The sequence below is a fragment of the Trachurus trachurus genome, assembly GCF_905171665.1.
Source record: "Trachurus trachurus genome assembly, chromosome: 4".
Taxonomy (NCBI): domain Eukaryota; kingdom Metazoa; phylum Chordata; class Actinopteri; order Carangiformes; family Carangidae; genus Trachurus; species Trachurus trachurus.
In genome coordinates, this window is record NC_139898.1 from 2949813 (window position 1) to 2977215 (window position 27403).

At 42.4% G+C, this 27403-nt stretch overlaps 1 protein-coding gene across 12 annotated transcripts in view; it reads left to right on the forward strand.

Annotated features, from left to right (window-relative positions):
* fryl (furry homolog, like) overlaps positions 1 to 27403 on the forward strand; it is an 88728-nt gene that overhangs the window by 34799 nt on the left and 26526 nt on the right. For 7 of the 12 annotated variants that reach the window (XM_083970628.1, XM_083970624.1, XM_083970617.1 and 4 more), the window contains 38 exons: positions 780 to 859; positions 1129 to 1209; positions 3892 to 4060; positions 4889 to 4981; positions 5090 to 5188; positions 5530 to 5631; positions 7835 to 7879; positions 10420 to 10523; positions 10638 to 10746; positions 10860 to 10946; positions 11037 to 11208; positions 11962 to 12094; positions 12178 to 12285; positions 12377 to 12614; positions 13441 to 13617; positions 13721 to 13807; positions 13908 to 14176; positions 15192 to 15396; positions 15500 to 15624; positions 15717 to 15774; positions 15860 to 15951; positions 16042 to 16214; positions 16335 to 16495; positions 16584 to 16694; positions 17491 to 17645; positions 17992 to 18091; positions 18192 to 18360; positions 19518 to 19786; positions 20526 to 20666; positions 20761 to 20929; positions 21025 to 21109; positions 22242 to 22354; positions 22442 to 22592; positions 23646 to 23749; positions 25107 to 25289; positions 25558 to 25759; positions 26078 to 26199; positions 26840 to 27027. In XM_083970628.1, coding sequence (XP_083826754.1) covers positions 780 to 859; positions 1129 to 1209; positions 3892 to 4060; positions 4889 to 4981; positions 5090 to 5188; positions 5530 to 5631; positions 7835 to 7879; positions 10420 to 10523; positions 10638 to 10746; positions 10860 to 10946; positions 11037 to 11208; positions 11962 to 12094; positions 12178 to 12285; positions 12377 to 12614; positions 13441 to 13617; positions 13721 to 13807; positions 13908 to 14176; positions 15192 to 15396; positions 15500 to 15624; positions 15717 to 15774; positions 15860 to 15951; positions 16042 to 16214; positions 16335 to 16495; positions 16584 to 16694; positions 17491 to 17645; positions 17992 to 18091; positions 18192 to 18360; positions 19518 to 19786; positions 20526 to 20666; positions 20761 to 20929; positions 21025 to 21109; positions 22242 to 22354; positions 22442 to 22592; positions 23646 to 23749; positions 25107 to 25289; positions 25558 to 25759; positions 26078 to 26199; positions 26840 to 27027 — 5229 coding nt within the window. The remainder of the gene's footprint in view (positions 1 to 779; positions 860 to 1128; positions 1210 to 3891; positions 4061 to 4888; positions 4982 to 5089; positions 5189 to 5529; positions 5632 to 7834; positions 7880 to 10419; positions 10524 to 10637; positions 10747 to 10859; positions 10947 to 11036; positions 11209 to 11961; positions 12095 to 12177; positions 12286 to 12376; positions 12615 to 13440; positions 13618 to 13720; positions 13808 to 13907; positions 14177 to 15191; positions 15397 to 15499; positions 15625 to 15716; positions 15775 to 15859; positions 15952 to 16041; positions 16215 to 16334; positions 16496 to 16583; positions 16695 to 17490; positions 17646 to 17991; positions 18092 to 18191; positions 18361 to 19517; positions 19787 to 20525; positions 20667 to 20760; positions 20930 to 21024; positions 21110 to 22241; positions 22355 to 22441; positions 22593 to 23645; positions 23750 to 25106; positions 25290 to 25557; positions 25760 to 26077; positions 26200 to 26839; positions 27028 to 27403) is intronic. The other 5 variants (XM_083970625.1, XM_083970620.1, XM_083970627.1 and 2 more) reach the window with 2 other exon arrangements.

Genomic DNA, 27403 nt, shown 5'->3' on the forward strand with positions numbered 1-27403 from the left:
TTATAAGCTGATTTACAGCGTCTATAAAAAGTATGTGCGTGCCGGGTTGTTGTGTGTGTGTGTGTGGTGTGTGGGGGGTGGGGGGGGGGGGGGGGGGGGTCACGTGACTGCTGAGGTTTTACATGCTGAAGGGAAATGCAGCGTGCCTGCTTGACCTGATAGTCCCATTATCTTATCTGAGAAGCTAACATGTGGTTGTGTTTGTGATTAGTCTCTTCACAAGCACAAACACAACACACAGTACACACAGTACGTACTGTACTGAGTCACTGTAGATGGGTTGTGTTGTTGTTATACTCAGTCAAGCAAAGCATTTATGTAGTTGTAGTTCTTCACTTTCTGAACAGATGGAGGATTTATCAATTTCTGAAACATTGATCACATTTTTATTACTTACAAATGTCCCCCCTGATAACAAAGTGTAGTTTTTCTGGTTGTCTTATTAGGCGTTTGTGTTCCAAGATAAGGATTGTTTATTTTTTGTATCTGGTGTGGAGCAGACATGAGCTGCAGCGATGTTAGCGAGCTCTGTCCTCACACGGGGGACAAGGTAAATAAACAGTTGGCTCCGTAACCACTTCCAGCTGAGTGTGTTTCTAAAGTGCACCGTCTCGATCTCGGCAACACTGCGAGCTCGAGAGCCAATCCCCGCAGACCACGGCTTAAGTTGTCCTTGGCTTTGCTCCTGTGGGGAGGGTAATGAATGGTAGCGCAGCAGAGAAAGAATGAAGACTATCAATGCTTCTAATAAGACTAATGATTCCATGTTTACGTCACAGATTCCTCTTCATCCAGTGCCAGATGTTTTAGTACATGAAGTTCTAAACTTGGCGTTCAAGCACTTTAAACACAAAGAGGGGTAAGTGTGATGAATAACACATAAATAAAAAAAATATGTTGATGGATAATTCTGGATCTGGCTGTGCGGCAGTCGCCGGTTTATTGACTTGAGTTTGAATAGACTGCTTGTTGTGTCACATTATAAAGAGGCTCTTTAATGACACTTAAACTACAACTGCCTTTTGTTGAGTAGCTCAGATCAGCCTTTGATGTATCGTCAGTTGTTCCTCAAAACAGATGTGTATTTTTTTGTAATACTCTATGGGATGTGCTTCCATCACTTCGCAGGTACTGTGGCCCCAACACTGGTAATGTGCACATCATCGCAGACCTGTACGCCGAGGTCATTGGTATCCTTACACAGTCAAAGTGAGCAGCCAGCTGAAGCCAACTCATCACATTCTTTTTTTTTTGTTTAAGTTTATTTCGGACATGTTAAAATAAATAAAACATAATACAGAAATGGACAGACATAACGAATAAAAACTTTGCAAAGACAACATATGAACAAAATAAAATAAAATAATAGAAAATAAAGGAAATTTGATTTTTAGGGTCCGGGCAGCGCAGCTGACAGGACACTATTGTATTCCTAGGAATTCTTCTTCTTCTTCTTTCTTTCTTTCTTTCTTTCTTTCTTTCTTCTTCCAAGGAAGTCATACTTCCCATGGGCGAAAACTCACCAAACTTGGCACAAAGGTTCAGTCCCATGCCAGATTCACTCAACTCCAAGGACATGTGCCCCCCCCTCCTAGGGGGGGCACAATAAGCGTTTAAATTTAAAAACTTTAAAAATTCCTACCAAACCAACGGTAGATGCTACAGTGTTGAAACTTCACCACAATGTAGCCTCAATACTGCTGAAACTTTTGTCCACTTAAACTTATTACAAATTATGAAGTCCATCACTCTGTTTTTTTCAATAACTGTAAAACTTTTAAAATGTATCTCCTCCCACAATTTTTGCTCAATTGACACCAAACTTGCTACAGAGCATCTCCAGACCGTCCTCCACAAAACTTGTTTCTCGGATTTTTGATTAAGCAAAAATTGAGCCTACAGTGCATGAAAACGTTTGACTGTAAACACTACTGTAAACATATACCATCAAATTCTTGATAAATACATTTTCAATCTTCCTGAAAAAAAATGACAATATTCTGGAGTCATGGTTGATGAAGTTTGGCAAATATCAGAATTTTAACTCAAAAACTGAATTTTTGAGAACATTTTGAATTCTGCTCTCATGGGAACAACTGCAGTCAATGTGAGAGTGGAATTTATAAACATCAGATTTTCTCTTATGAAGCAAAACACTTATCATTAAAAACAAATCACCAACATTTCCATGCTGTCAAGATGCAATTTATGTATTATCAGATTTTTGTTTAGATGACTGAATTATTGACATTTTGACCATTTCATCACAACAGCTGCCCGGGCACTGACTCACCTGAGTGGATAAATGAAGCTAGACAGCAGGTCTCACTACCAGCCAATTAGCTCAGTGAGTTAGGAGCTGGTTCTTGGTGTCAAAGATTGTGAGTTCGAGACCCAGCAAGGGTGATGATGATGACGGATCAAAATGTCACATGTCCTTAAGCTGTTTTGCTGTCTAAATGCAATTTATGTATTAACAGATTTTTGTTTAGATAATAGAATTTCTGACTTTCTGAAATCTGCCTTGACAACAGCTGCCTGGGCACTGACTCCCTGAGTGGATAAATGAAGCTACACAGCAGGTCTCACTACCAGCCAATTAGCTCAGCGAGTTAGGAGCTGGTTCTTGGTGTCAGAGGTTGTGAGTTCGAGACCCAGCAAGGGTGATGGTGATGATGACAGATCAAAATGTCAGTTGACCTCAATATGAAACACAAGACAATTGTCCTAATGGTGGCATCACAGCAAGCCTCTAAATTAAAAAACAACAACAAATAGCTTGGACTGGTCCATGCGCGAAGGCTCCTAACATCTTAGACTCATAGTAGATGTTTGACAAATATCATTATTTTACCTCAAAAACTGATTTTTCTTTTTACTGTGGTTTCAAATCTGCCTGTACGACAGTGAATGGCTTAGTCAATTTGGGAAGCCACTGTTGAACTGCCACTTGTCAATTAGCTCAGTGTGATAGCCAACGGTCTTTGGTTCCCGAGGTTGTGGGTTCAATCCTCAACTGATGCAAATTGAACATTATAAGGTCAACTGTCTTGTCTTCCTATTCTCCTGTTTGTTGCTCAGAATTGCCTAAATTTGCCCAAAAGTAGCCCGGACCCGACCCATTGCTGCGCAGCAGCTATAATTTTGTTTTTGTTTTTTCATATCCGAAAAGGAGTGAGAAGAAGTAAAACTTATTTACTCCCACCCCTTATTCATAAATTATCTATCAAGTTATCTAGTCATTATTACTTGAAATTATCTATCAAGTTATCCAGTCATTATAGTCTATACAGCAGGGCCGTTGCTAGGAATTCTGGGCCCCCTGAAAGAATACTAAAGTGGGCCCCTGACTTTTCCACTTGTTTTCTTAGACTACGTATATATTATCATTTTTTATTTAGCCTACTTTGTTTTGATGCTAATGCAGCATTACTATGAGTATCAGTCAGGGTCTAAGCAGAATAATTCAGTCATACAAATATTAGACTACTGGGGTTTTTTGTGGGCCCTACTGGGTGCTGGTCCCCTAGAATTATCATCACCTTTCTCCCCTATACAACGGCCCTGCTATACAGTAAATTATGAGTTATTTAACTGGATTTATTCTAATATATTATTATATTTATATACATATAGCTTTATTCTAACATATGATTACTAATCTTTATCTCTCTATATAGTCATATACATATAAAAACATATACAAACACATTCATACATACAAAGACAAATTGAAAGTAACATGAACCGAGCACCAAATAAACTAAGTCGGTAAATAATACCCAAATAAATAATAATAAGCACCTTGTGGTTGTCAGACACCCTCATTTTCAGTCACACATGTTTTCGGGGAGTGTTTTTCTAAGTGTGTGTGTCTTTGCGTGACCTCAGGTTTCAGGCAGTGAGGAAGAAGTTCATCACAGAACTGAAGGAGCTCAGGCAAAAAGAGCAGAGCCCCTACATAGTCCAGAGCATCATCAGTCTCATCATGGGCATGAAGTTCTTCCGGGTGAAAATGTATCCTGTGGAGGACTTTGAGGCTTCTTTTCAGTTCATGCAGGTAAATTAAAGTCATTAATTTGTGCATATTCCCCAGAATACACCTACAGAAACAGTAGCCTTTACTCAGTTGCATCAGACTTTTTTTTTTTTTCCGCCCTTGCCTCTTTGTTCAGACTCAGCAGCTCTCCATAGCATCGGCTCATAAAGCTAGATGAGTAACGGTCAAAGGTGACGTTTGCCAAGAAGTGTGTGTATGTGTGTTTCAGGCTTTGCCAAGAGTTGTGAATGGGGCAGTAGCTTTTTCATTAATCTCTATACAGAAACACACTGACTCCTCTGTTTTACCACGACTGTGATTTCTTAATGTGTTAATGGAACATTCTGTGGTTTATGTTCGACACTCCATTTCAGCACATATCATGGTTTCTACCCATATGCTGCTGGTTTAAAGCCCGAGCACTATAGGATACATACATTTTCTGTTAGTACTTAAGGAAAAATGATCCAAATAAAGTCAATAACAGATTTAAAACAGTGTTTTCTTGCCTCAGTGGCTCATACTGTCAGGGGGAAATAACAATAACAGGATGCTGCTCTTGTCATGTGAGCTGCAGCTTCTGGTTCTACATTAATGTCATTATGTTTTCCATCACAAATGAATCAATATCTGCTCTGCATATTTTATTCAGAGTGGAGATGTCGGCACACACATGTTTGGCTCATATACAAACAGTAGTTTCACAATGCTTCATAATATAGAAGATCCTGCTGGGATGGGAGCAAACCAGCCCTGGTGGCATCGTCTTAACGCTGTATGTTCATGTCAAACTGTAGCATCACCAGGTTATAAACATAGTTTTTTCCCCCATGTGTGTGACCTTTCTAGGAGTGTGCCCAGTATTTCCTGGAAGTCAAGGATAAGGACATAAAGCACGCTCTAGCAGGGCTTTTTGTGGAGATCCTCATCCCCGTCGCAGCTGTGAGTACGACTTTAAACATCCCCCACTGTTTTCTTCTCCATGTTGATGAATCTCCCAGTGTATCTTTGTCAACTGGAGCTCCATGGTAACGACTCGCTCATCCTCAGGCGGTGAAAAATGAAGTCAACGTGCCGTGCCTGAAGAACTTTGTGGAGATGCTGTACCAGACGACCTTTGACCTTAGTTCCAGAAAGAAGCACTCACTGGTAATAACTGTAACATCTTCTTATATATATATTTTTTTTTTTGAATCTCTTCCTCCCCATCGGCCCATCCCTATCTTTATTTACACTCCATCTTTACTACTTCCCTCTCCTTTTGTATCTCACTCTTCCTGTATTTGTCCGACATCAGTATTGGCCTCAGCACAGCCGCTCTGTCATTATCATCCAGAAATGTTGGGCTTGTCATATATAAATACAACTTCCGTGTACGTCCTGCGTGTTTACACACCAACTGAGTTTCTCTTTTGTCCGGACTTACAGTAAGTGAGTAAACTACTTGTGTGTCTTTAGCTCTTTGATGCTGATGCTGTTGTCCTCCACAGGCTCTGTATCCCCTGGTGACGTGCTTGCTGTGCGTTAGTCAGAAGCAGTTCTTCCTCAACAACTGGCACATCTTCCTGCAGAACTGTCTCTCGCACCTGAAGGTACGGCCGGTCCTCGGCCTCTGCACCCACTGCACTTTGCAAAGTTTACCCTCTATAGCGTAAAGGAACAGCACAATGGCTGTATTCTTCAGATTCAAGTATTTTAAGGCCACCATACTAGACTCGACAGTGCATAATTCACTTAAAACCCTCATATGACTCATGTTATGAAACCTAAAATGAAGTTTTGGACTTCTTGCTAGCAGAATAAAGTGACATTAGTTCCTCTAAATTCAAGCTCACAACTTAACTTTTTATTCATGAAATTGATTATGATATGGTAGCTTTTCACATTCATTACTGTGCGAATGAAATGAACTATTGGTATTATGATAACTTTCTGGTTACTACATGCTTCATACCACTGATTGAAGAAGTTGTGACCGGTGTGCTCTGTGGTTCTGTCTAAAGATCATAATGTACTTTCCCCTCCATTATCAACAACCAGATCTGGACAGGAATAGCACTTGATTTGATAAGGTAATAATAGAGCCTTTGTTTGAGAAGGAACTCAAAGCTTTCATCCATTCTAAGCTAATTTATGCTGGGAGAAAAATGCAAACGTGTAATAAAAGATTAGGCATTAACTAAGATTAACCAAACCAACCTGGACCAAATTTCACGGAGATGTCCTCCGATTTAGCCGAAGCAAATATTACGCAACTCGCCTCAAGTGCTGTTTTTAACTCAGGTCTGTTAATGACTCCTCGTAAACCAGTTACAAACAGATCAAACCACTTTTCCTCCTCACCCCCCGACCAATCATGGAGCTGATTCAACCCAGAGGCTGATTGACCAAATCACTGACTGACCGACCGACTCGCTGACTCTCTTTTCCATTCCTCATTGATTACCCTTTGTGGGGGAATTGTGTGATCTTGTGGTGGATAAATTTCCGTTTGTGTCTCTGTGATGGTGATTTCCGATGGTTTATGTGAACGGCCATCTGTCTTCTCAGTGATCTCATCCCGGCATTCTCTTTCACCATTGTAATTGTTTTAGATTTCCTTCATTGGAAAATTGCAATCAGTTTCCTGCGCGGTGATGCTGATCCTTCTGATTGAGATAATGTTCAGGATTTGTGTGGTGGCTTGTGTAGCGACGATCTCAGTGATTTAGGGCTTTGTGTCCCAGTAGTGATTTTAACCCTGTGGTTGCTCATGAGACATGCTCATACGTATATAGGCTAATTAATGACTTATGAAGCATTTTGATTCACAGTAGGGCTTCACAATAAGGTTGATGTCATTTCTCATAATAACGTCTTAAGTTTTTGATGGTTAAAAATGCCTAACAAATGTGTTTCCCAGAAACCCATCAGCCTCCAATATGCTTAACAACGTATTATTTGAATACCCACTGTGTACACATTGTGTGTATTTACAGTAATAGTAGAGAGGTTGTTAAATGTTAAATGTTAAATTTGACTTTTCAGTGCAACTTGAGTTAACTTAATTGACGTCAATATAAAACAAGAGGAACTAATAACTAGAAAAATTGCAGATATGAAAAATAAAACAGTTTCCTCATCTGACCAGTGTTGGTGATACCTGTACATACATATAGAGAATTGGTTTCTATCATATTTGTGCAGCCCTACTGTAAATACGATCCCCACAGGGTTAAAATGCAACAGCGTGCTTGGAACGGATCTGAATGGACTGCTGACTTGGGTGTTGCTTCTCAACAGTTCTGTAGGCGTAACAGGCAAATTAGGTTTTTTTTTTTTTTACGCTTTATTTTCTCTTATTTTGAAAATCATTCACTCCACCCTCATCTTTAAATGTCCTTCTGCTCGTCTTGTCTGTCCCCCCTCATCCCCATGTCTCTATTTCTATGTGTTTCCTCTGTCTCACTGTCTGATTTCCAGACCACAGCACACCATGTTTTGCTTTGCTTTGGCCCTTTTTAGAATAATGTAACATCATATCAAATACAAATGGACTGTTACTTTGGATTACTTCCATGCCACTAACTAACAAGTGACATGTCAAAAACAGTTCATTGTGTTTCATCTCAGAAAAATAGTGTCGATTTATGTAGCGTCACCCTGACAAGAGTGAATATTCTTTGCACCGCTCTTGTCATGTTTATTTAGGTTCTGTTTTTGTTTTTTGCCTTTAACTTGCATGTGTCCTTCCCCGAACCCCACATTCTTTGTCTCCTGTCATTTGATCTTTTTCTCAACACTGACTCGCTCCAGATGCCGTCTAACAACAGCATCCGAAAGCAGATTGAGACGCTGCAGGTGAGTTATCTGGTGTCAGTGACCCTGCCTGGTGCTCCCCGTCTGTTAGCGGGCCAGAGGCCTCTGCTTACGAGGAAGGATTTGAATTTAGCCAGGTAACTTGAGGTACCTCTGTCGGTTTTCAGGTTAAATCGCCACGGTAACCTCTGACGAACCCAGATAATCCAGGGTTAAGTTATCTCACTAACCCCAGATCCTGCTCTGTAAGCACAGGCCTCAGGTCCTCACCAGGACGTTAGGTAGAACAGATCACAGCTGAAGGCTAGTGAGTCGGATCCTCAGTGAAAGTAGTGTAGAGGAACATGTGAACTACTTGTGATGTCGCCTCAGGCTCTGTGATTGAGCTGGTTTGTGATTATGCCTGTAATTAGAGATATTGTTGTGTAGTATTTAGATTTTTACTGTAGTCACACGTGTTTCATAGTGACGTACTGTTCAGTAAGTCATCTTGAGCTACAGTTATTTCAAAATCCACTGTCTAATTATATGACACATGATGTAAAACATATTTGATGGATGATTCCTCAGTGTTTACAAGCACATTACCACATGAACCCTGCAGTGTCGCAGTTTTAATGAGGATTAATTGATAATAGTAACTACCGGTATCAGAGCAGTATTGATAACACATTTGTGTGTCCGTGTTATTTATTACCAGAGGAACAGAGAAGATCATAGAATCGTGAGGAAAAGAAAAGGTGTGTTGATTCAGTTGTGGTGGCTCTGCAGTGCGGTCTGACACTGCTACATTTAGTCCTTGTGCTGGGAGCTGCTAACAGGCAGGAAGGCTGGCAGCAGCCACACCGCACTCTCACTCGCTCTCGCTGCAGAACCCAGCGTCTGTCCACATCAGGGCCGCAGCATTGTCTTTATTAAGTCAGCGCAGTAAGCACGGTGCCCAAGTGACAGGTGGCTTCTTTTTTTTTTGTCTCAGGTTTTCCAACCTGTCTTTATAATTTATCTTTTTTCAGTCGGATGATAAATCACAATAATTGACACAATATAAAAGTGAATCAAAAACGCTGACCCGGAGCGGTCGTTTGCTGCGCTTTTGAGTTGCAGCTGGAAGGACGGTTGCATTCCAGTCCACCCCCAAGTCATGAAAACCATTTTCTCTCCGGCTCTGAGGTCGTGATCACCTTGGTTTTTTCAGACGACTGCCTCTGACGTACCTGCCACTTGCTCCTTTTACAGTTTAGATGCCAAAGTCAAACAATGTTGTGTTACAAATATTTCCTTTGTGCCCCCCCCCCCCGACAGGAAACCAGCCCATGATGATGTCTGTCCTTGTTCACAGTAAATTAGCAGGTTGACATCAAAAGTTTTTTAAATTCCTATTGCTTGACAGTGTTTCTGTGTCGACATGTGGACATTCAGTGTTTTGTTGTTTGATTGAATATTAAAGGGATAGTAGCATATTTTTTAAAGTGGGGTTGTATGATCTACAAATAGCCCCTAAGTACTTTAATTGCAGTAGAAGACTCTCTACACTCCTCCCGTTAGCAACGCCAGCCCATAGCCCTGCCCAGAGATTTACAACATACATTGTTGTGAATGGACCCAAAGAAACAGCCTATTTTCGCGGCCTAAAAGAGGTTTTACCTGAAAAAAAAATACACAGTTCCATTGTTCGCTATAATATAATTTTTTCCAGCCCCTCAAAGTGCAGGAAAAACGCAGTTTCTATTTGGACCAACCAACTGCTGATCGGCGGGCACTAACCCTGGGCGGAGGGATACGTGAGTTGGTTAGGTCCAAATAAAAACAGTGTTTTTCCTGCACTTTGAAGGGCTGGAAAAAATTCTATTATAGCGAACAATGGAACTGTGTATTTTTTTCACGTAAAACCTCTTTTAGGCCGCGAAAATAGGCAGTTTCTTTGGGTCCATTCACAACAATGTATGTTGTAAATCTCTGGGCAGGGCTACTGTATGGGGTGGCGTTGCTAACGAGAGAAGTGCAGAGAGTCTTCTACTGCAATTAAAGTACTTAGAGGCTATTTGTAGATCATACAACCCCACTTTAAAAAAAATGCTACTATCCCTTTAACCTGGTGAAAGGAAATAAAGTGAAGTGTGTGGATAGAAAGACACAAGCTCCAACACATCATCAGGGTCAAATGTCAAATGGAAATCTTTGCACCATGATGACCTCACATTTGTGATGGATTTTAATTTACTGTAATTAAAATTCAACATTTTGCATTGTGTTCAGTTGAGAACACCTGTCTCCATGCTCATTATGTCTTCCAGTGGGAACAGTGTTTAATTTCACTAGTTAACTGATGACTGTGAAGCTGAGCAATCATCATCACATCATATGGCTCAGACATCAACCAGTGACTCATTACTGTTAGGAGTCATCCACATAGACTGTTGTGATTAGTTGGTACATATCTTTTTGTTTTCATTGGTACTTCCTCCAGACAACAGCAACCTGATCAGGTGGGTAATGAACTTATCACAGTTAAATTGAGTGTTGAGTGGCTCATCTTGTTTTTTTTGTGTGTTTTTTTTGTTTTGTCTTTTTAACATCCACAGAACAAAGACCCCAAAATGTCCCGTGTAGCGCTGGAGTCGCTCTACAGACTGCTGTGGGTCTACATCATCAGGATCAAGTGTGAGAGTAATACCGTCACACAGAGGTCAGTTCCAGGGTTCAGCCTCGCACTTGCTACTTTAATTTACACACATCGTCACACACTTTTCGCTCCTCAGCCTGTAGTTGTTTTAAATTTCTCCCTCGTTTCTCCCTCCAGTCGGCTACTCAGCATCGTTTCAGCACTTTTCCCCAAAGGTTCCCGCAGCGTGGTACCAAGGGACACGCCCCTCAACATCTTTGTCAAGATCATCCAGTTCATAGCTCAGGTTGGCTCATTATATGAATTGACCATCAGATTTTCAAGAACTGAGCTGAACAAAGACACGAACCATGTAGTGAGAGCAGGTTTGTGACTGTTGTGCTCTGTTTGCTGCCACAGGAAAGGCTGGACTTTGCTATGAAGGAGATTATCTACGACCTCCTGTGCGTGGGCAAGTCTCACAAAACCTTTACCATCAATCCAGAGGTGAAGTATGATTGAGATTTGTTGCAATGGAGTCACTGGAGTGTAGGTGGAAGCTCTCTCTCATTTATCTCCCTCCATCTACCTCAACAGAGGATGAATATCGGTTTGCGAGCGTTCTTGGTGATTGCCGACAGCCTGCAGCAGAAAGATGGAGAGCCTCCGATGCCTACGACGGGAATCATCATGCCCTCTGGCAACACCTTGCGTGTCAAAAAGATCTTCCTCAACACCACCCTCACTGATGAAGAAGCCAAGGTCATAGGTAGGTTTGAATCTTGAGACTTCAATTTTAAAATCTGGATTATGATTTAAAGGGATAGTTCAACATTTTGGCAAATTGGCCCATTGCCATAATCCCTATATTCTTAGGAGTAGGTTTGTTACCTTTTATTCTCGGTGCAAGCTATTTTTAGAACAGCGGAGCAGAGCCGCGAGCTGCTCAGAGCTACGCTACGGAAGCTCATGGGATTTCTTGGTTTCTCATCAAATACACAATCCAACAACTCCAAAACGCTCTGGTGGACAAGTTGTGACCTGCACATTCACCACGCTATAAGATAATAACAGAACGTTACGAGGTAGAGTTTTTTTCTAGGTGAATTCATGCAAAACCGCTGAGGTTCCCGTCGGGGGCAGTTTTTCAGCAAGCAGTCTCTGCATTTACCTCGAAAACAACTCTGTCTGGTAACGTTCTGTTATTATCTCATAGCGTGGTGAATGTGCAGGTCACAACTTGTCCACCAGAGCGTTTTGGAGTTGTTGGATTGTGTATTTGATGAGTTTGATGAAGGAAACCAAGAAATCCCATTAGCCTCCGTAGCGTAGCTCTGAGCAGCTCGCGGCTCTGCTCCGCTGTTCTAAAAATAGCTTGCACCGACAATTAAAGGTAACAAACCTACTCCTAAAACTATAGAGATTATGGCAATGGGCCATTTTGCCAAAATATTGAAAGATCCCTTTAAGCGTTGTTTTCTTTTTCCACTATGAGCGTACTGAGTCTGTGCTGCGTTTACAGGCATGTCACTGTACTACCCGCAAGTAAGAAAAGCCTTAGATAGCATCCTTCGACATCTGGACAAGGAGGTGGGACGCTCCATGAGCATGACCAACGTGCAGATGTCCAACAAGGAGCCCGAGGACATGATCACGTACGTAACCGCAAACTCGGACCCGTGCGTATCCTCTGTGTCTCTCACCGAGAGCGGTGTCTCATAAGCTGTTTGCTCTGCAGGGGAGAGAGGAAACCAAAGATCGATCTGTTCCGCACATGTGTGGCCGCCATCCCGAGACTGATACCAGACGGCATGAGCAGACAAGACCTGATAGAACTCCTGGCCAAGTAATTCACCCTCTTCTAACCTCACCGTAGAAGCTCCGGTGGCCCTCCTCTGGTCCTCTAATACGCGTCTCCCGTTTGATTCCTCTTCCAGACTGACCATCCACATGGACGAGGAGCTGCGGGGCCTTGCCTTCACCACCCTTCAGGCCCTGATGGTGGATTTCCCAGAGTGGCGCGAGGACGTTCTCTCAGGCTTCGTCTACTTCATCGTCCGGGAGGTGACGGACGTCCACCCCACGCTGCTGGACAACGCTGTCAAGATGCTGCTGCAGCTCATCAGCCAGTGGAGGCAGGCGGTGCAGAGCAGCAATAAGAGTCACGATACACAGGTCGGTTCCAGGAGGTTTCAGCTGGTTTCAGTTCATTTACTGTGATTCCACGTCTTTATGATTTACTGAGAATTAGGGCTGAGCGATTCATCTTATTTTCATCGCCATTGCGATGTTAACATGCACGATAAACACATCCCAAAGGGGTTGCCTGAAATGTGATGAGTAACCGCACCTGGCGGCATCCACACAGCAAGAAAAAGAAAAAGAAGAAAGGCCAGCAGCACTCGTGTCCTTCTCATTGTTTTTATTGCAAACTGCGTCGGTGCTTAACACACACAGACCGGTTTCGACAACGTCTTCCTCAGTGTGCAATATTCAACAGGAAGTGATGTATTTAAATACTCACAACTGTGGTCAATCACTTGATCGACAAATAACAGTACTCGAGAAGAATAACAACTTCACAATGCAAAAATATTAGAAAAATAGAAACATGTAGAAAAATGTAACAAATATCCAAAACCCCAGACATCTAAAGTATCATAGGTAAATATATGTAAATAAGTAAATAGAACAATTAAAGTTAAAAAAAAGTCAAAAAGGCATCCACACAGCATCGATGGGTATAGTTGTACTGACACGACTTCTTGTGTTTAACCAACTTACAATGTCTGGAGTTTGTTTACAGCGCCCCAGCTTTCCACTCTTCTGTTTTTTGTGTATTTGTGAGGCAGTGTTACAGCGCCGCTACAGGCCTGGCATATGTACTACAGCTTATTGAGACGTTTTCAGAAAAGGCACAGGAACCGTATGGTTGATATGCACACAATATTTGCTTGTATGAAAGCTCTCATTGATGTTAATGAGGTGTTTTCTTGGACAGGGCTCAAGCAGCGGCCACTCTCTGTCCCTGGAGCGTATCCCTCCGCTGGGCGTGCTGCATGTGGTGGAGGGTTTGGCTCTCGTGGTGCTTTGTAGCTGCCGCCCCGCCACACGCAGGCTGGCCGTCAACGTCCTCAAGGAAGTCCGTGCACTGCACACTGCACTGGGCATTGGCAAGGTAAATACTTATTATAACCGTCTTCCACGTGAGGCTCTACTGAGAGTTTTTATTGCTTATTCTTTGTTTTCTGACGTGTATTTCATCTTTCTAACTCTCTCAGGCGGACGAAGAATTGGCCATTGATGTGATGGATAGGTTAAGTGCATCAGTGTTAGAGAGTTTCATTCATCTCACAGGAGCTGATCAGGTATAAATTCCCTTTCTTATTATTCCCACAATAATAAAATAAAATTAAATACAATAAAAACACTCAGACTCATCTTGTCTCCCTCTGTTTTTCTCCGCAGACCAACCTGCTGTATTGTCCCAGTGGGATTGATCTTCAGACGCTGGCAGAGTGGAGCTCGTCTCCCATCAGCCACCAGTTCGATGTGGTGAGCCCCTCGCACATCTGGGTGTTTGCCCACGTCACTCAGGGCCAGGACCCCTGGGTCATCAGCTTCTCCAGCTACCTGCGACAGGAGAACCTGCCCAAACATTGCCCCACCGCCCTCAACTACGCCTGGATGTTTGCCTACACCCGTCTGCAGCTGCTGTCCCCACAAGTTGACATCAAGTACGTCTCATCGAGCCTCTCTCAGTGGGTCTCATTCATGAAACGTTAGTAAATCTGTGTGTAGATTTGCACATAAAAGCTCACTCTACTAAAACTCTACTCCGGATTCATGAACGGTGCGGGAAACTCAGATTTGATCGTAAACACGTGTGTAAGATCATGAATGCATAGCCATATAAGGAGATCCTGACCACCATATTAGGAGGTAGGTGCATCCTGTTCACCTGCGGCCATGACGCAAACAAGGAAAGAGGGAGAGAGAAAAAAGAGCGATTAGGGATTGGTTTATTAAAGAACCGTTTAAGAAGTAAAGCCAGAATAGTTCGATATGAAACATGAAAAAAAAAAATACACACAACTACAGAGCTACAGCAGCGACGGGAGGAGGAGGCTCTTCACAGCCTCAGCTGTAGAGGAGCATGGTTGTATCAACACATGAAGTTATAGGCAGGTTTTCTTACAGAAGCACCAGCCGTCCGTCACAGCTCCATCCAAACCGGTGCCGACTGCGCTGCTGCTGCGCAGGGTGAAGTGTGCGTCCACCGAGCGTGTAGCAACACAAAAAAGTTTTTTCCGGTTTTATATCAGATTATTATCATCATTAGATGGAGCCTTGACGTGTTTGTGCGTGTCCGATCCCTAAAACGTCTCTCTCTCCAAATATTTCTAATTGTTTGTCATGTTTAAATTACGTGATTCAAAGGCGTCAGCGTATTTTGAACATGAGAGAGAGTAATACGGATTAAAATTGTAATTTTCAACAGTGACAAGCAGTATTTATTTGCATACCTACATTTACACAAGCGCTACACACAGTCCGGAGCAGGTGCAGATTTTGTGAGTAGCTACAAAAAAATCAGCACTACTAAAAGATTGATGATTTTCATGAATGAGACCCACTGTGTTTGTTGTTGTGCGTGTAACTGTGTGTGGTTTTCTCAGTGTTTCTGTCGGTCTTTTTAACGTTGACTGCATGTCTTTTATTCTGGACCTTTCCTCACACTCCCCTCTGCAGCAGCCCCATCAATGCCAAGAAGGTGAACAGCCTGAACAGCAGCGACTCCTACATCGGTCTTTGGAGAAACTACCTGATTCTTTGCTGCAGCTCCGCCTCCTCCTCCTCCATGTGTTCCTCCTCCTCCACCTCTGGCTCCGTCCGCTGCTCCCCGCCTGAGACGCTGGCGTCCACGCCGGACAGCGGCTACAGTTACGATTCAAAGGTCAGGAGGAGCGCCTGCGTGGAGCAGATGATACAGAACCCGTGTGAACGTTGTAGCAACTAGCATTTAACACCGACTTTGACCTTTGTGTGTCTGTTAATAGATTGTTGGCACTCCGTCCCCCTCCTCCCTGTTCAAACACATTGTTCCCATGATGCGCTCTGAGAGCATGGACATCACAGAGTCTCTTGTGTTGGGGCTTGGCAGGACCAACCCCGTGGCCTTCAGGTAAACCACACCTGACATGAACTGTGCATGTGTTGAGGTGCATTTATTAAAATTTGATGTATTTACTTACGTGCAACTGTGATATTCTCCAGAGAGTTGTTGGAGGAGCTAAATCCCATCATAAAAGAAGCTCTGGAGAGAAGACCTGAAGTAAGTGCTGCTCACAAGCTCACAAGTTGTGTGTCTAACAAACATCTGCATCCAGACTTACAATGCTGCTGTCCTCACTCTGCAGAACATGAAGCGGCGCAGGCGTCGTGACATCCTCAGGGTCCAGCTGGTCCGGATATTTGAGCTCCTGGCTGATGCTGGTGTCATCAGTCAGATGTGTGTAATCAGCAACTGGTTTTCTACAATACCACAGGTCATTAATGTTCATTTTCCATGTGTTTTACACTGTGACTTTTCTCCTCACAGAGCCAGCGGAGGGTTGGATGGAGAGAGCCACTCTCTGAACAGCACGCTGCTCGAGTACGTTGATCTGACCAGGCAGCTGCTCGAGGCTGAAAACGACAAGGACTCTGACACACTGAAGGACATCCGCTGTCACTTCAGTGCACTCGTGGCTAATATCATCCAGAATGTCCCAGGTAAAAATCTCTTTGTTTCCTTCCTTATGTCAGTCAGTTAAAAACAGACTCTTATTTAGACTCGATCTGTGTCTAAACTTGGTGTCTTATTCATGACCTTCATTATTCATTGTGTTTCAGTACACCAGAGGAGGACCATCTTCCCCCAGCAGTCTCTGAGACACAGCCTGTTCATGCTGTTCAGTCACTGGGCCGGGCCCTTCAGCATCATGTTCACTCCCCTTGACCGCTACAGTGACAGAAATATGCAGATCAACCGCCATCAGTACTGTGCACTAAAGGTACACACAAACACATGAGAAGATGGAAATGTTGAACTCCTTCCTCGCTGATAAGTAACATCTAATCCCTCTTGTTTTCATCTTCCAGGCCATGTCTGCAGTGTTGTGTTGTGGACCCGTGGCCGACAACGTTGGCCTCTCCTCTGATGGCTACCTCTACAAGTGGCTGGACAACATCCTGGATTCTCAGGACAAGAAAGTCAGTGAAATATTCCAGTGTCAGCCCACTTTATCTCTGAAATTGCCTCTGATAGTCTGGCCAGCGAAGGCACGGACAGTAACAGATGAGTTCTGGATATTAAGTTGAGGGGATGCATGTGTAATGTCAAAGAAAAGTCCTGAACACTTCCAGGGAGCTGGGAAAAGCGCTCCCCTTTGTTTCTGGGCCAAACTGGCTTTTCACGCAACTCAGTTCTCCCATGTTTTGAAACGTTACACAATTGTAATGAAAGCATGTAGAGTGGCCAGAACAACACAGGACCAGTACATGATTATAATGTCTCTAGTGATGCAGCCAGACTAAGCATCATCATTCATTTTTAATGAGGAACAATCGGTTCAGTCTGGCTGAACTGAAAGATTTCCTCAGGTCAAAGTTATGTAGCACAGGTTCATTAACCGTGATGCTAGCGCTGCACAGTGGTGTTCAGAAGTACTGCAGGAGGATTGTACTGAACCGTTTCATTCAGATGATAGCCCACACAATAAAATGTTGTATTTATAGAAAGTGGGTAACAATAAAATAATTGATTCTAAGTCAAACATTTTAATCAAAGGTTAAATCAGATAGGAGTTTTAAGTTATTGCAAAAAAAAAAAAAAGAATGTAGGGAACTTCATGTAAGATCCATATTTAGTGACTGTTTTTGTCTGTACAGAGATAATATCATTATGTTTATGGCAGGTTTATCCTGTACATACATTTACAGCATATTTGTACAAACATTAGATATTAAGAAGTTCACAAGTAACTGTTTCTGTCTTGTCCTCCTCCAGGTTCACCAGCTGGGTTGTGAGGCAGTGATGCTGCTGTTGGAGCTGAATCCAGACCAGAGCAACCTCATGTTTTGGGCTGTGGACCGTTGTTACACAGGCTCCCGCCGCGTCGCTGCCGGGTGCTTCAGGGCCATCGCCAATGTCTTTCACAACAGGTACAGTACCCTCTAACTCAGTGTTTTCCAACCGTGGGGTTGGAAAACACTATTATTACTGATAAAAAATATTTTTTTAACTAATTATTATTCTTTTTTAAATTATGATTAAAAACACCACATACAATCTTAAACTGTATTCTATACTTTAACTTTCTCCAATATAAATCGAGTTTAAATAAATGCAACAGATAAAAATATCTTGATTGACCAGGAGTTGCCAGAAATTTGTAATTTAAAAATGGGGTCACGAGCCAAAAAAGGTTGGGAACCACTTGAACTTTTTTTGCTTGTTTGTTTGATTCTAGTGGAGTGAGCTGGATGTGTTTTTTATGTCTCCTCTCAGGGATTACCAATTTGACACTGTGGTGCTGCTGAACCTGATTCTGTTCAAGGCGGCTGATTCTTCCAGGGACATCTATGAAGTGGCCATGCAGCTGTTACAGGTCAGAATTAGTGTCACGCAAAGGGACAACTTTTACACAACACGACCCATATTCGCTTGAGTCGCTAAATGTGTTGTCATTGTTTATCTGAACCTCACAGATCCTGGAACCCAAGCTCTTCCGTTACGCCCACAAACTGGAGATCCAGAGAACAGATGGCATCCTGACCCCTCCCTCACCTCTGCCACACCTCTACTCCGTGTCTTACTACCAGCTGTCTGAGGAGCTAGCGCGGACTTACCCAGAGCTGACCTTGCCCATCTTCTCAGGTTTGCTTCATTCCAAAATGTGCAGCAGTTTATATGTGGAGGTTTATATCAACTGGAGTCCCTTTCATTTGACCACAAGAGGATGGATCTGTCTTTTTATGTATGCAGGGTATCCGCAGGGTCTTGAAAAGTATTAAATGGTGATAAATCAATTTGGGGAAAATTAAGACCCTTAAAAAGTATTAAAAAGTATTTTCACGACATTATAAAGTCTTAAATTTTGAAGGTATTTTTTCTGAATTAGCTGTCTAAGAGTCTGAGTCCTAAAAAACATTGTAAAAGTGTGTGAATTTATTCATTTTATTAAAAAACAAAGATGAACCGTTACATAAAAAGGAAAAGAAGATTGTTGTTTTTGTTTTTTGAGAGTGGAACAATGTTTTTTTTTGTTTTTTTTATTATAAACTTTGCCTTTGATTTATTATCCTAGCCTATTTTGAATTCTGTTGTATCAAAGTGGTCTAATAGTCTTTATCACAAACTAAAACTGTTAAGTTAAAAGTGTCACTGATATAAATGGTGACAGCTTGAAGTGGCGGTGAGGTATTGAAAAATATATTGAGAAGGTCTTGAAAAAGTCTTAAAAAGGTATTAGAATGAACTTCAAGATTCCTGTATTTACCCTGGTATGTGAGCAAAGCACGATAGCACATACAGTGTAAACATTTCAGCGCTATGATCACTGGACCTTAAAAAAAATAACCAAACATAATTTTGCCAGCATCATATTGGAGTTTTTTTTTATTCATCTATTTATTACAACAATTTATGTGGATGTTCAGTCGCAGGTTAGATATTTCTAATCAGTGAAGCTTGGATTAGCCATCAGCCTTGGTGCAGTTCCTCACATGTTTAAAATGAAAATCATTGAATCCTCTGATTTATCAGCCCATTGTGGTTTCCCACTCTCCTGTAATGATGCCTACGCACAAAGAGCCAGAAGTAGATCTTAACAATTGCTCTGTTCATCAGTGGATGGCTGGAGTAAACCAATCCATTTCACTACACTATAGCAAATACAGAGATGTTTGGAGCTCGGTGCATGAAATGACAGTGTCCACTCCAGACTGAAGGATTGAAATGAGGTCAAAGGTTGAGAGAACATTCCTCCGGTGGCTTAGAGTCAGCTTCAATTACCCACTTTGTTTCCCCCGCAGAGGTGAGCCAGCGTATCCAGACAGCACATCCTGGTGGCCGTCAAGTGATGCTGCACTACCTCCTGCCTTGGATGAACAACGTGGAGCTGGTCGACTTCAAACCGGTGACGCGGCGGACGGAGGACTGCGGCAGCATCGAGGAGGACGAGGACGTTCACGAGCGGGAGATCATGATGGTCAACAGCCGGCGCTGGCTCCGTGGAGAGGGCTGGGGCTCCCCACGCGCAACCACCATGGTGCTAAACAACCTCATGTTCATGACTGCTAAGGTGAGGAGACAAAATCAAGTTTATGCTAATGAGATGCTAATGAGTTTTTTTTTTTTTTTTTAAATAATCAAGACATTCCCATTGAAAACAAAGCAATAAAGCTGAACACCTTTGAAAGATTATCTTGAACATACAATGCAAGCACAAAATAATGATGAAAGATGAGAGTGGTTTAAACAAACTAAACAATTACAATCAGCATCCTGACATCAGTATCCACAAGAGTTGTTTCCAGGTTGCTTTCCCTTTGACCTCATTGGCCAGAATGTCCATTTTAATCCTAAACTTTAGCTCTGACAAGAAATGGAATGGTCATTCTGTCGGTCTTACAAAGTCTGTCAGGTTGGACTTTGTATCTTATCCAATTTTGCAATTGTTAGAATTAGATTTTAATCTATCTATTGTCTCGGGGTGTATTAGACCCAATATAATATTTGCTAAATTCACAACAAATCCTAGTGACATCAGATCAACAACCTGTTCCCAGAAATGACCCTGGCTTTTACACAATATAAACATATGCTGTGTGTCTTCTGGTACCAAACAGACAGCACAGACAGTAGGGGAGTTTGACATATTTGGAAGAATCCCATGTAATATTTTTACAATTAAATTCTGATCATTTTCTCTCTGGGGAGAGTTTTATTGTTTGTAACCAATGAGATGTTTTGAAATTTGATTGATGGAATGGATTGGTGATGATGATGATGATGATGATGATGTGTATTTATTTTGACAGTACGGGGACGAGTTTGCTTGGTCAGAGATTGAGAATGTGTGGACCACGTTGGCGGACAGCTGGCCAAAGAACCTCAAAATCATTCTGCACTTCCTCATCAGTATGTCAGGAGTTAACAGTGACCCCAGCCTCTTGCCCTACGTGAGTTCCAGCACATTTACATAACGTATCCCCGATGTGCAGCATCTGCCACATCCTCCTCATGTTCCTGACGCTGTCATTCATGTGTCCCCAGGTGAAACGAGTGGTGGTTTACTTGGGCAGAGATAAGACTATGCAGCTGCTGGAGGAGTTGATGTGTGAGCTGGAGTTGACCGATCCCGTTAGCTCAGCTGTCACTCACATGGACAACCCCCCCTTCTACCGCATCACCTCCAGTTACAAGATCCCCTCAGTCACCTCAGGTTAATGAGCACAGGAAAAGCACTAGTTGACATTGTGGTTTTAAAAAATGTTTTGTCAATGTGAAATAATCATTGTTTGACGTCTGCTCTCACAGGAACAACTTCCAGCAGCAATACCATGGTGCCAGGAAACGATGGTCATCATGACAGCAAGATGAAAGACTCTAACATGGAGGACAGGTACGGGATGATATACAACTCTGTTGTAATCATTAGAAAGCTGTATACGCATTGCCTTCCCATCGTTTTCTGTCAGTTCTATTATGATTACATAAGAAAAAGTCAAGAGTTTGCACACACTTAAACATCCTAATTGAAGTTGAGAGCCAGAAAAGGTGAGGTTAGAGAACCTGCAGATGGTGCACACTACTCTTGTATGTAGTTATCTACAGTGACATGCAAAAGTTTATGCACCCTGGTCAAAATTTGTTCATGTGATGAGGCAAAAAGTTACAGGTGACACATTCCCTTTACATTGTAAACAATATGATTTTAATTTTAATTTTTTACATTTTCAATGACAGAAAAGGAAAAGGGCCTATGGAAAAGGTTTGGCCACCCTGCATAGTTGGTACCTACAGTATAGTCGCCCCCCCTTTGGAAATTATCACAGTGTGTAAATAGTAAATATCTTGTCTGATGGTCACAGTTATCTGAGAGCTCAAGTCTCCTGGGTTTCTCATTCTTTTGCAGGCTGCTGCTTTGTTTCCCTTTCTCACTCTAAAATTGTAGAAAACAAAAATAATACACTGATATTGATTAAAATATTGCAAAAAAAAAAAAGTGTTTCATATTTAACTTCATGCCTTTTGGAGATCATTTCATCTTTCACTTGCTTAACTGTTCATATTAACAGACATTTTGACCAGGGATGCCCAAACTTTTGCATTTGTATGACTGCTTCTATAAGCTCACATCCAGTGATGGTCAGTGTGTGGCAATAACTAGAATATATCTCAGCTTCAATGCGAATAAGATGGAGGTGAAGTTGTTGAAGTAGTTCTTTTACTGTTGGCATGAATAAAGGGCTCTTCTGTAAAGGTCTCAAATCTCATGTGTGGGTCCTAATTCCTCAAAGGTGGAAAGTTAAAATTGAAACGTCTGATTAAATTATTTGATTTGGGATAAATTGAGATGAATAATCAAGTCTCGGGTTTCTTTTAGAGACTGGTGACTGTGAGGTGAGATGCATTTAATTGCAAAAGGTTTGCTGATGCATCGGATAAGTGAGAAGTTGCTGTCTGTGCTCAAAAAGCCTCCCTGCTGCTGACGCTCTTTTTAATCACCTGTGTCTGTTGTGTCTGTTCTGCAGTTACACCCACCTGGACATCTACAGCGGTCTGAACAGTAACCTGAACCGTCAGCACCACCGTCTGGAATCTCGTTACAGCAGCAGCTCCGGAGGCTCCTACGAAGAGGAGAAGAGTAAGAACAGATTCCTCACGCTTCCCGACTCACAACTCTCTGAGTCTCTGCAACATCTCTGATCTGATCATCTTCTCCCTTCTCCAGGTGACTCCATGCCACTTTACGCAAACTGGCGTTTGAAGGTGATGGACCACAACAGGCCGGAGCCCCTCCCCTTCCCACCAACAGGAGGCTGTTGGTCTCCTCTGGTGGACTATTTGCCAGAGACCAACGCCCCTGCTGTCCCGCTCCACAGGTACACCGAGCTCCACCTCGTTGTATTCAAAGCTACGTCCACACTGCTACATTTGTTTCTATTTAGAAAAAGAGATGCTTCTAAAACAGAAATACAATGACAGATACCAAGAGTCACTCCTTGATTGGGTCTATTGCTGAAGACCGTCAGTGGTAATGTAACATGAAGACAAGTTACAAGCATTATTGACCTTGTTGCCTTTTCCAACAGCTGCTGCTGATTTAAATTCAATATTTTAATTCTATACGAGTCTTTGCTGTGGTTTTTACAACTTATCTGTAGAGTTGACTGTCCGCTTCCTGTTTACATTGACACATGCTCTTCATTGCTCAGTCGTGTGTGTTTTCAGGTGTGTTACTCTGGATAGAGATTGTTTCTGATACAGAGCAAAAACACAACAAAACCTCCATGACAGCACAGAACATACCTCAAGCATCCACACACTAATTATGACACTGTTTAACACAACTGTTTTATATGATAAAATCATGAAGGCCATGAGATTTTCTGTGCCAACAGTCAAAGGTCAAATTCACTGTGACATACAGTAATAATGTTCTGTAGAAACTCCTCTACATCTTCAATGCTATAACTCAAGAACAGAACTGGAGGTTAATTATAATATTAATAATAATAATAATAAACTTTATTTCTATAGCACCTTTCAAAACCAGGGTTACAAGGTGCTTCACAAAATACAAAACACAATTGAGACAATACAACAATTAGGACAAAAATGAAGAAAACATACAGAAAACAATGAACAAGCATAAGATAAAATAATAGAAATAGATAAAATAATAGAAACAGATAAAATAATAGAAACAAAAATTAAAATATGTGAAAAACATTAGAATTATTGCACAAATGCCACTCTGTACATGTGGTTTTTAAAAGCATTTTAAAATGATACACAAACTCAGCTGATCTGATACTGAGGGGGGGGCTTGTTCCACAGCATTGGAGCTAAAACAGTAAAGGCACAATCTCTGTGTTTTCTGTGACTGTGTTTGCCGCAACCTCACTGGTGGTAATTGTGATCTGTCTTTTCAGATGTAACATTGCAGTCATCCTACTAACAGACCTCATCGTGGACCATGGGGTGAAGGTGGAGTGGAGTGCCTACCTGCACCTTTTGCTACATGCAATTTTTATAGGTAAGAGACTTCCTGATTGTCATTATACAGGGGTCGACAATATAAATGGCCCGGTGGCCCGGACGTACTTTTCAAACTGTCAGGGCCACCAGAATGCTCCAAACACTGGCCCGGTGGGGCCAGTGAAAATAATGCCTTGAAAAAAATATAACAAGTAAATAAATAAATCTAATTTCACATTAAATCCCTGTGGTTTGAAATGATAACTGTCAAATCGTCTCGGTAATTAGTGCTAAGAGATCCCGACCCGATCAACGACAGAGACATCTACTTTCTGTGCGCAGCCAGCGCTGTGCCCTGGCACGTCAGCACCACCTGCAAGCAGCTGCAGCTGCAGCTCCAGCTCACTCACTGCTGCTGATAGAAGGTCGTCACAAGAACCGATAAAAACCTTTTTCTTAACCATGAAACTTCCCTCCTCCTCAGCGCGTCGGGTCGAGTCCTGTCGGGACCGACGCGACCGTTACACACGGGCCAGAGCTCGCGCTGGGGCGCCAGCTGTTCGGTGTGCGCCACAGCGGTGGCACGTCACGTGACATTTAGACCATAATAACAACAACAAAAAAACGTGTGTAAACGCAAAACTGAGCTGAAAATGAAACAATGAGTCAGTTTTGCACCAATCTGTGGAAACAGCCTAAACGTGAATGAATGAGAACAACAGTTATATCACTGAACTACTTGGAGGATAAAAGTAATGACTACATAACTTCATGTTTGTGTTGAGGCATATTTACCATTTTAACTCTGTTTTTACTTCATTGTTAAACCACAGTGGAGGCTAAATATGTGAAACAGTTATTTATTTATTAAATAAAGTAGCCTGATGAATTTAAAAGCACTTTTTTTGACCTTCTTTAATGAAATTGAATGAAAAATATCTGATACAGGATATAAATCCTTTACATCAGACTCAAATAAATAACAACATACAAAAATTAAACACAAATATACCAACTCATACATAATCACTAAAATACATATAACAAAATAATCCCCCCAAATCTCAAGAAACTACAAGATCGTGGTATTGAATAAGTATCAAGAATGTTGGAAATTGACTAGTAATGGTATCAGAAAGTTCCAGCCTCGATGGCGAGACCGCAGGAATTGGCTGGGATATGTTGTTTTTCGTTAATATGGGGATCGATACATATTGTCCTGGGCCAGTGGTTAGAATGGTGGGGCCAGTGATCTTCAGAAGCTGGGCCAGTGGCAAATTTCCCTTATTGTCTACCCCTGTTATAGGACGGTATTTACTGTAGGACTGAGATGAACGATTATCTCATATAAAGACGCATTATGACTTGACCTGCCAACCTCATCTTCCCTTTTGTCTTTCTTGTTTTTCTCCCAGGGTTTGATCACCAGCACCCAGAGGTCTATGAGCACTGCAAACGCCTGCTGCTGCACCTGCTGGTGGTCCAGGGAGCGAACAGCAGCGTCCAGTCTGTGGCTATGGTGCTTTTACGCAACAGAGACTACAACGATCCGCGGGTCCTGACTGTGAAGCCTGCAGCTCCAGAGTTCAGCCTCACAGGTCAGTTCTGCTGTGGAGCTGTGAAACAAGAGAGAGACACAACAAAACTGTAGTTTAACTGGAGGAACTACTACTATTTATTACAGTATGTGGAGTAAAATGAACAGAATTATTGGGTTTAGTCATTTGTTGTACTACCAAGGAATGTCACTGGGTGGCAGCAGGGATGTAGCTCTCCAGAATCAATGTTCTTTGTCACAGTGTGACTTGAAATGCCTTCAAAACACCGAGCCTCCGAGCTCAATGTGTCTGCCACTTGTTCCCACAGGGGTGCAGGAGCTGTTACCAGACTGTCAGCCGTCACCCATGACAGACTCGGGCCTCAGCTCAAGCTCCACGTCCTCCAGCATCAGCCTCGGGGCCGGGGGCACCGCTCTGTCCCACCTCTCCCCCACACTCCTGAGCGAGGTGGACGCCACCGCTGAGCAGGATGAGAAGGCCAAGGCTCTCATTGAGTTCATCACATCAAGGTGAGAGGAGCCTCTTTTACTGAAGACTCAACTTTTCATTAAAGCTCATCACTGCTTGTCAGACTACGACATGTCCCTGACTGACTCAGCTCCATGTGTCTCATATATGAGATCTATCATCACTTGTACCATGTTGCTCATTCTGTTCATCTGTTTGTTTTCATGCTTCCAGCAGTGTCTGAGAGGACTGGGGTATTTTTACTTTGCATGGGCTTGATTTTGGGGTTGACTGGTGTGAGAACACAACATGCTTTGAGGTGTGGTGCGATTCTACGGCAGGACGCGTCGTCTGATTGGTGTTTGCTCTTGTCTTTGTAGAAAGAGGGGCCCGCTCTGGAACCATGAAGACGTTTCACCCAAGAACCCCAACATTAAGAGCGCCGACCAGCTGAGTGTTTTTGTCAGACACGTCGTGACTGTCTTCAAACACTCCCAGTCAGGTCCGTGTAGTTTGTTGTCTTTGACATTTTGGCAAATTGGCCCATTGTCATAATCCCTATAGTCCTAGCAGTAGGTTCGTTACCTTTAATTGTCAGTGCAAGCTTTTAGAATGGCGGAGCAGAGCCGCGAGCTGCTCAGAGCTACGCTACGGAGGCTCATGGGATTTTTGTGGTTTGCACATTCACCACGCTATGAGATAATAACGGAACGTTACAAGACTGAGTTGTTTTCGAGGTAAATTCAAAGGTTCATGCAAAGCCGCTGATGCGCGTTCCCGTCGGGGGCAGTTTTTTGGCAAGCAGTCTCTGCATTTACCTCGAAAAGAACTCCATCCCGTAAAATTCTGTTATTATCTCATAGCGTGGTTTTGGAGGTGTTGGATTGTGTATTTGATGAGTTTGATGAGAGAAACCAAGAAATCCCATTAGCCTCCGTAGCGTAGCTCTGAGCAGCTCACGGCTCCGCCGTTCTAAAAATTGCACCGACAATCGAAGGTAATGTAGCTACTCCTAAAACTATACGGATTATGGCAATGGGCCAATTTGCCAATATGTTGAACTATCCTTTTAATTCTGCTAATATGAGTTGCAGAATGTAGTTTGTATTAACTTTTATCATTATTCATTTGCATCCCTTCAGGTTTCCATCTGGAGTCACTGCTGAGTGACGTCGCTCTACAAACGGCTCTGTCTTGTCCCTCCCGTCATTACGCTGGACGCTCCTTCCAGATCTTCAGGGCACTCAAACAACCTCTGACTCCTGCCACGCTGTCGGACATTCTGTCTCGACTGGTGGAGACTGTGGGCGACCCAGGAGAGGAGGCTCAGGTCAGAACATCAACAAGGACCCAGTGCTGCTCTGCAGTGTTCCTATATGTAACACTGTTGGCTAATGCACCTAAATGTTGAATGTTCCTTCCTAACATTTGTCTGGTTAGGTTACACTGATTTGGCCACATGTTACTTTTCCTTCTATCGCAGTCATTTTCTTCTTTTTGAAATGTTTAGAATAGATGTATAGTACCATTTTGCAGCCTTACCTCTGCTACTGTAACTTTAAATCACTTTTTGATCTGATACTTTTGCTTTACATTTGCTACATAGGAAAATAGTAGAAGTTGGTGGAACAAATGTTTTTCTCTCATTACATGGTAACAAAGACATTTAAAATGTTTTGAAGCAGAGCAGATGTTAAAGGGTGAAC